This window comes from Hevea brasiliensis, chromosome 1 (genome assembly GCF_030052815.1).
Source record: "Hevea brasiliensis isolate MT/VB/25A 57/8 chromosome 1, ASM3005281v1, whole genome shotgun sequence".
Taxonomy (NCBI): Eukaryota; Viridiplantae; Streptophyta; class Magnoliopsida; order Malpighiales; family Euphorbiaceae; genus Hevea; species Hevea brasiliensis.
The window spans coordinates 110,432,124-110,439,916 of NC_079493.1; the positions used below are offsets into that span (position 1 = coordinate 110,432,124).

General features: G+C 36.5%; 1 protein-coding gene and 1 pseudogene across 6 annotated transcripts; both read right to left on the reverse strand.

Moving 5' to 3' along the window:
- Window positions 1-275: 275 nt before the first annotated feature.
- On the reverse strand, window positions 276-1,594 carry LOC110657876 (embryogenic cell protein 40-like; annotated as a pseudogene).
- A 202-nt stretch (window positions 1,595-1,796) lies between these two features.
- On the reverse strand, window positions 1,797-7,263 carry LOC110657535 (uncharacterized). 6 transcript variants are annotated; one of them, XM_021814802.2, is made up of 5 exons: window positions 7,100-7,263; window positions 5,689-6,134; window positions 3,923-3,969; window positions 2,837-3,812; window positions 1,797-2,102 (listed from the first exon to the last, which is right to left on the reverse strand). In XM_021814802.2, exons 2-4 carry the CDS (start codon window positions 6,002-6,004, stop codon window positions 2,859-2,861), a joined length of 1,317 nt encoding a protein of 438 aa, XP_021670494.2. In that variant the 5' UTR covers window positions 6,005-6,134; window positions 7,100-7,263; the 3' UTR covers window positions 1,797-2,102; window positions 2,837-2,858. The 6 variants fall into 6 exon arrangements, with proteins under 6 accessions (XP_021670494.2, XP_021670792.2, XP_021670570.2 ...); XM_021815100.2 differs by having other exon boundaries at window positions 7,050-7,249; XM_021814878.2 differs by having other exon boundaries at window positions 7,047-7,249.
- Between the last annotated feature and the right edge of the window lie 530 nt (window positions 7,264-7,793).

The window sequence follows — 7,793 nt, forward strand, 5'->3', positions numbered from 1 at the left end:
AATTTGTTAAGAGATTAGTAAGAGCTATTGATTGATTAAAAATTTGATTAAATATGATTGGCTAAGAGATTTATGAGAGCTAATTGATCAAAAAAAATAGGAGGATGATGATTGGTTAAATTTTAGAGGGAAATGATTTTGGTAGAAAATTAAATTAATTTATAACCTAAATGATTTAAGTATAAAATGGACATTTTATTTCATTTGTATAATTTTTATAAGCATTTTTTTGTACACCAAGCATTTTTCCTATCATAATTGTTCTACACCCAATCAAGCGTAACCAGTAAATTTATTACAATAAACCATACAATTCATCACCCTAACATCTTTTGCACTAGCTAAAGATAGCATGCACACACAATTATCCCACAGTTTTGATATACGACATGTCGCTATGTACACATAGTTTGTTTTAGTGGCTATGGTGTCCATGCCCATGCAACTTTTCCTTGATCTCTTCCATAACGCTCTTCTTCTCACGCTCATGGTGTTCGCCGCCGCCTGGGGTGGTTGCTGTGGTTGTGCTCGATACACTAACTGTATGACCACGCTCTTCCTTGAGCTTTCCACCTGTTAGTTTCTCCTTTATTTTCTCCTTCAATTCCTTCTTCTTCCTTCTCCCTCCTTACCCGTCATCCTCTGACTAAAAACATAAATCAAAGAAAAAAGATGGCAGTGCTATTAGACATTGACGAACATCTAAGGGTTGAAGTTATAGATAGTTGGTATTTGCATCGTCATTCAAGGCAAAAGGTTCGTTCATACATTTTCGGTCAAGTATGTTTAGGTATATACATATGTGTATCTCACCAAGCTAGCGCTTGAACTAGATCTTTCAAATTCTCTCTGGAACCCTGATTCTGCTGCTGCTCCTCTTTTCTACGCTTTTCGTCATCGCCACAAACGCCACGCTCACCAGTCTGGCCCTTGGATGCATGATCCGTTCCATTAGTACTGGCCAAAAGGCCAGTAGCAGGCACCTCACTTTGCACTACGGTTGTCCGAGGGTTAGAGGTTTTGAGGTGGCTACGCCAGTGATGTGCACTGGGTTTCCTAATTCATTGGTTGGTTGAACTGGGTTGCCATGTTCATCAGTGAGTTGAATGGGATTTCCATGTTCATCTCTTAAATCAGCCATCTTAATTTCCTATACTGTAACAAATATGGCGTAATGGTATCGATTTATGGCGGTTGGAGGTTGATCTTGAAGGAAATGGATAGCTGTGGAAGCCAGAAATGTCCGTATGGATGTAACTAGCTAGATTTCAGCACGTGTTGTTAAGAATCAAACCTATTGACACGTTAAACTTGGCAAGTGTGACTCAGCTTGCGTGACATATATGATCTAGGCTTGTGATAATACTGATCAGTTCCCAACTTCTCATCCAGCACAGCTTGTGGATCAATTCTACGTATACGATCCAAATCCCACAAATTAGCTAGAAAACAATTCTTCTGGGCCATCAACTTATTCTTGTTAATGCTTGTTCTAAATTTGGGCCACAAGCATTTAGACAGGACCCTCTTCAGCTAAAACAAATCTTCTAGGCCATCAACTCATTATTCTTCTTCTTCAACTCCTCTCCCTCTTCCTCCTCTTCTTCTTCTTCTTGAAGAAAAAACTTTTGTGCTCACTTGTCTCCCTACCTGTTCTTCTTCGCTTGAAGTGACGTATCAAGGGCCCAAAAAAATATAATCGGCCTTGAAAAACATACATGCGTACAAGTCTGATGACACGAATTTTGTAATTAAATTTAACAATCATTACTATTTATTATTCACTCCCAACGAACTTAGCAAGAAACAAATTAAATTGGATCAACTCATGAATTGTCTAAGCAAGAAACAAATTAGATCTGTACAAAATAAGAATAAGATCACCAGTCTCGTGATGCATTTTCATTCCACTAATTTTCCATGATCGGTATAGCATTTCTTTTTCTATGAAATTCTTTACTTCTCTTTACAGTGTAACTTCACAGCTAATCCTGTTGCCATATCAGAATGCGTATGCAGGGGCAGATGTTTCTAACCAAGCTTGAGGATGATGCTCCCTGTGTTCCTTGCAACCCCTTCTCCATGCAAGTCAAAACCTGAATCTGTATGCATAAAGCTTACAGTCATGGGAAGTCCCAAGAATTTGACAAACTAACTTGATTATTGCAGAAAAAAATGTTAACGACCACAAAGTTCAGTACTTGTATTCAAATTTGCAATTATAACCAATTCTTTTAATTGTCAAATCAATTACACACACAACCTTTTCGCATTAGTGTCAATTGTAGCTAGATTTATAAGTGGCATAACTTACAAATTGTCAACCTAGCATATGTTGTCAATAAAAATTTCACATAAACATATTTAAGAAAAGGGGCAGAGAGAAAAAACATGGTGAAAAATTCATATTTTTCTTCTTGTTTTAAGTGGTAAATAATACTTAAAATAATTTTTAAAATATAATTAATCATTTTTTGCTAGGTCTTACATTTAAATATACCATATCAAATGCTAGTTGCTTACATAAAAAGTTCTCCAAATAAAATATATATCACGAATTTGACAGTTTCAGCATCAACTTGTTTAAATTTAGCTACAATTGACACCAATTTGAAAGGCTAAGAGTATAAATGATAAAACCAACAACAATAGTCATAACTGCAAATCTATTTTTTTTTCTGATCAATAATTTCAACAGCACTGTATAACTAGAGGATAAATGATGTTATGTATAAAGGCCTAGAGGCAACAATCTTTCCATTTTTCATAATGGGAAGACAGCTTTCAGTTATTTGTACTTGCAAAAGCAGTACACAAATGAGATGGACGTGCTCACCTCTTAAACGTTAGTAAAAACCTCACACCTTCAAGGATCTAGTCCAGAAGAATCCCTTCTTTTTGGTTGTGTTGTTCTCTGCTGCTAAGGATTTACTTACCTTCGATCCAAGCGAAAAATGCCTCTTCAAGAAAGGCTTTGCTAAGGAGCCCTTCATGCTGGAACTGGTGGCCATCTTGGGATCCTTTCCTGCATGCCCACTAACTTTCAGGCGATCAAACATAATGGAATCACCATCAAAATCACTGTCCACAACCCGGTTCCTTGACTTCTTGTTTTTTGCATTCAACTCCATTTCTGCTTTAAAAGCTTTTTGAGACAGCTTCTGTGTCTGCTTCTCCCCCAAAGTACAAACAGGGCAAGGAGGATCATACTTGCTAATTTCAGGCGTCATAGTCTCCAAACACTCAGCATGATAAACATGCCCACAAGTTAGAACGGCAACCATAGACAGCTCATTACTTAAACCGAGCTTATGGCTGCTCCACAAAGATTTCTCAGCCAACAGCTTTGAGCAAATCCCACATGTTTGAAGATCAACAGAGGGAGAAGATGATATTTGACCACTGGATCTAGTTTTCTCATGATTGAAGCTCAAGGAGTCATCGTCAAAAGACCACCTTTCTCTATGAGAAGTGGCCATGAGCTCAGAAAATGCGTGCATAGACCAACCATCTGAAGAGCCACCATGGGATCCCTGAGTTGATTCGTTGCTCCATGAGGGGACCGAGGACCTCTCTTCAGGAACTGAACAGCTGTTTGATGACTTTAATTCTGGGATTTGTGTATCAGGAACTTGCCCCATTGACTGATGGGGAGAAGAGTTCTCAGGCCAACTTGAAGTGGTTGAGCCAACAGTATGCGGATTAATTTGGGATGAAATTAGAGATGTTATGGATGAAGTTGAAGGCAATGAGATGGATAATTTTGTGGGAGATGGATCCAAAGCTGCTGGGGATTCTGTTGACTCCTTCACCTACAAGAGTACAGATTTAAGGAAACATGTCAAATTAAGGGTAAAAGGAGCATCAAATCAAACAAACTTAAAACAAATAAGGAAGTTCCTTTCACAAGAAGAAGCTCTACCTGTTCCAAACTTGTGTCCATTGAGATGTTCCTTAATATGGATTGATCTGCCATATACATAAATATTATCACACTACTATGATAAGCTTGCTAATATAAAACTAAAGTTCAACAAAAATGAGAGCAAGATGCATTACATTAAGAGGCAGTTTTCTGAGGCTATCATTTTACCATGAAACATACCTACCAAACTATAAAGAAACATATCTACCAGCTGAAAATGGCTAGAGGAAAAAAAATCCATACTATTTAGCCAAGGATGGTTCATAAAACTATGAATCTGATGTTTAATAATTATTATAAAAAGAGAGAGAGAGAGAGAGAGAGAGAGAGAGAGAGAGAGAGAGAGAGAGAAATGAATGACATTTATAGGGTGCAGAATGCTATTAATTCCAACCTTTAGAGCAGACCCATATACATACACGAAACTTAAAGTTACAAACCAAACTACCTAAATAATCTGCACAGAAGTTAACTCAAGAAGCTAGAAGTAAGTTACCTAAGGATTTTAATAAGTCTTCACAGAGCTCAAACTTGGGCTGTTTATTGGATGAGCTTTATTGAACTTGGCTCATTAATTTTAATGTACAAATTTAATTAACCTTTTATCGAGTCAAGTATCAAGTTGCTGAACTCATTTGCCATCCTAGTGGAAACTCTAGGAAAAAGGGTTAAAGAAAAAAAAAGGCCCCTTCTGCTCTCTTTTCTCAAATTCAGGCTCAAATAAACAAGTAAGACTTCTCCCTTCACATTTACAAATCTTCCATTCAGAGATCTAAAGATCACTCTTAATTGCATTCAAAGAAAGGCCACAAATTATTGTCCTTAATAGTTCATTCCACAACAGATCAAGTCTTCTTCTTTAACATTCCCAATGCTCCTTACATCTTCTCTGCCTCTTGCTTACACAGAATTTCACTTGACACTTCTGTTGCAAGTTAGCATTGTTATATGTTCAGTTTATATCTCCAATCTCCAAATTGCCAAAACAGGGGAACTTTCCACCTTTGCATAACTATAAGGAGTTGGATCAGTTTAGCATAATCTTACCATTCAAACTCCTTTCCACTTAACTGTCAAATATCTCCAAACATGTGCATAAGCCCAGCCCTAAAAAGAGGGCTCAACTTTGCTCCAATTCTATGCTTTCAATTATAGCTTGGTTAATTTTGCTAATGTTCAACAATCCTATGTTTTAGGGCGTGATGAGAGAAAAATCAAGAACTTTTTATTCTCACCTTCTCTCTTAAGAAACCTTCTGCATATAATCCAGAACAGATTGTATCACAAATGAGTAAAAGCCTTTTTGTTATTATTCTTTCCATAAATTTTAGAAAATCACAAACCGTGTAAGACCAGTTTCAAGCATTCATTGTTTCTCACCACTTGCCTTGTATACATAGGAGGTATCTCCCTCTAGATTTTTCCTTCACACTTACTATGATAAGGTTTCATTTATTAACCCCTAATAAAATTTCCTGTAAATAATACCTCTGACCCTTGCATTTTTTGAACAATAACTAACTATACTAGCGACAAAAAATTTACAGCAAGACTCCTACCTCTATTGCTGTTTTAAGTATATTTCATCCCAATGCATGCTTTAAATGCCTATACAAAAAGTAATTATACAGCTACATACAAAACTAGCTTGCAGACATGCAACATGTCACCTTAAAAACAATATAGTGATCAATTTCCAGAATAAATTGCAACATCATGTGAACATGTCATAAAATTACAAGCTCCATCCATCAGTTATTTACCTGAAGCAGAAGTCTTCACAGGTGCAGTCGTAGCTTCAGATGACTTCTGCCTTGCACGCCTCCGAAAACTATGTAAGGGGCTTCCATCCTCTGAAGCATAGGCTGATTCACATTTAATATCTGGTCCACCATTCCCACGATTTGCATCTGAAAACCAAGGTATGGAAGTCTCTTCCCCAGCTACTCGCCCTCTATTATCCCACCTAAAGCTCCATGTTGGCGAACACCGAATATTCCTATGCAATATTTCACTGCTTGTGCTTGGTCCATTTACTATATTTTTGTCTCTAGCAGCAACACAACAAGCACCCCCCATGCTAAAACACACAGTGCTGCAAAGTTCTGATAGAAATCCCAAAATTTTCACTCACGTGTTCTGATGTCCAAGCGAGTTCTGCACCATCACTTCCAGGGGAGGAAAAAAAAATCCAGTTGTGGTTGTCTTTCTGCAATTAAAAAGGGGGGGTTTAAACATAACCGTCATTATGATGATTACTAATTTGATAACCAGACACTACAAATCATATAAAAAATCAACCATGTAAAAGAAGCGCAGCTTGAAAATTGAGGAAAACACTTACAACCCTTCAAAGGATTAAGACCCAATTCCTCTTAACCCTACACAAACTTTAAGTTTTGCTATTTTAAGCCAAACGTGAAAAGAGCAAAAGGACTTGATCCTCATGCCTCAAAACACTAGCGAGAGCTGCAGTAACTCAAAAAATGGTTTCTACTAGCCACACTAAAACACTCAACCCTCCATAGCAAGTTCAAATTGAAAAACAGAATCAAAACACAAGCAAAATCTTATTCTCCAAAAAGGGGAAAAAAAATACCCAATTTTAAGAAGAATAGGAGGGTTTCATTTCTCAAGTTGAACATCAAATGGAGGACCAAAAAAAAAATAAGTGAAGAAAATTCAAAGTCAAGTTACTTCATCTAAAGTCAATAATGAACAAACAGAGTTCACAAACCTCAACAAAGATGTAAAACAGATACAAATTTTCTCTGATTTCAACACTCACTTGTTCACACCAACCCCACCAAACCAAAACCACTTGAAAGGAAAAAATTAAAAAAAAAAAATCAGAACAACCACTGGCAAAACCAAAAAAGGAAAATTTCGGGAGCAAATAAAAAGATACTGAAAATCGAATCAATCTCCTACTCTCCAGGGAAGTGAGGAGTGAGTCTTCATCAACAAACCCCTAAAAATAGAAAATCACATAAAAAAAATGGAAACATTGCACATGTAATAAAAAAATAAATAAAAAGATCCGATTTTTCCGCCGAGAAAACAGCACCCATAGTCAAATATTACAAATAATAATAATTTTAAGAAAAAAAACTGATATTACTACATGTGAAAAATCAAACACCGAAAATCTGTGACTGACGGATCGAGCCGCACCTCGATCGGCGCCGAAACCCCACCGTTTAATAGAGAGAGAATTTTTTCTACGGAGACTAGAGAGAGAAATTGGTGGAGCGTCTTTAGAGTTTAGAAAGAATAAAAATGAGACTGGTCCGAGAGAGAGGCCGCTGCTTCTTCATCTCTTGCAGAAAGAGTGAAAGAGAAAGGTCGTTTTAGACGGTTCTATTGACGGCGTTAGATGCGGTCTAGGATTTCTACGCTTACATATTTACGGAGTTAGGTGAACGTACGTCTCCGTTGTTTCCTTTATTAATTTTTTGCCACGTAAAACTTTGAAAATTTTTCTCTCTTATTCGCGGTAAAATTTTAAAAAGAAAAATAAAAATAAAGTGAAATTCTTTGTTTCGTACGCTTTACCCAGTTTGCCTTTTTTCTTTTAATTTAAAATTAATTAATAAAAAAATAAAAATAAAAGCGGGAAAGGAGCGATGCCTTCTGCAGTAAGCGGAGTGCGTAGTACGCATCGCATGACATGGTTCTCACGTTTGGAAGAGACAAATCGAAAAAGAAATCCAATAATCTTAATTATGTTAATTATAATATTTGGATTCATATGAGGAGCTTATCCGAACTCCAATCTTATCACTTGAATATCTAATATTCATGAGGTTTATATATTTTTTAAAAATTTTTAATTTATAATTTAATTTTTTAATTAGACTCAAAGTTT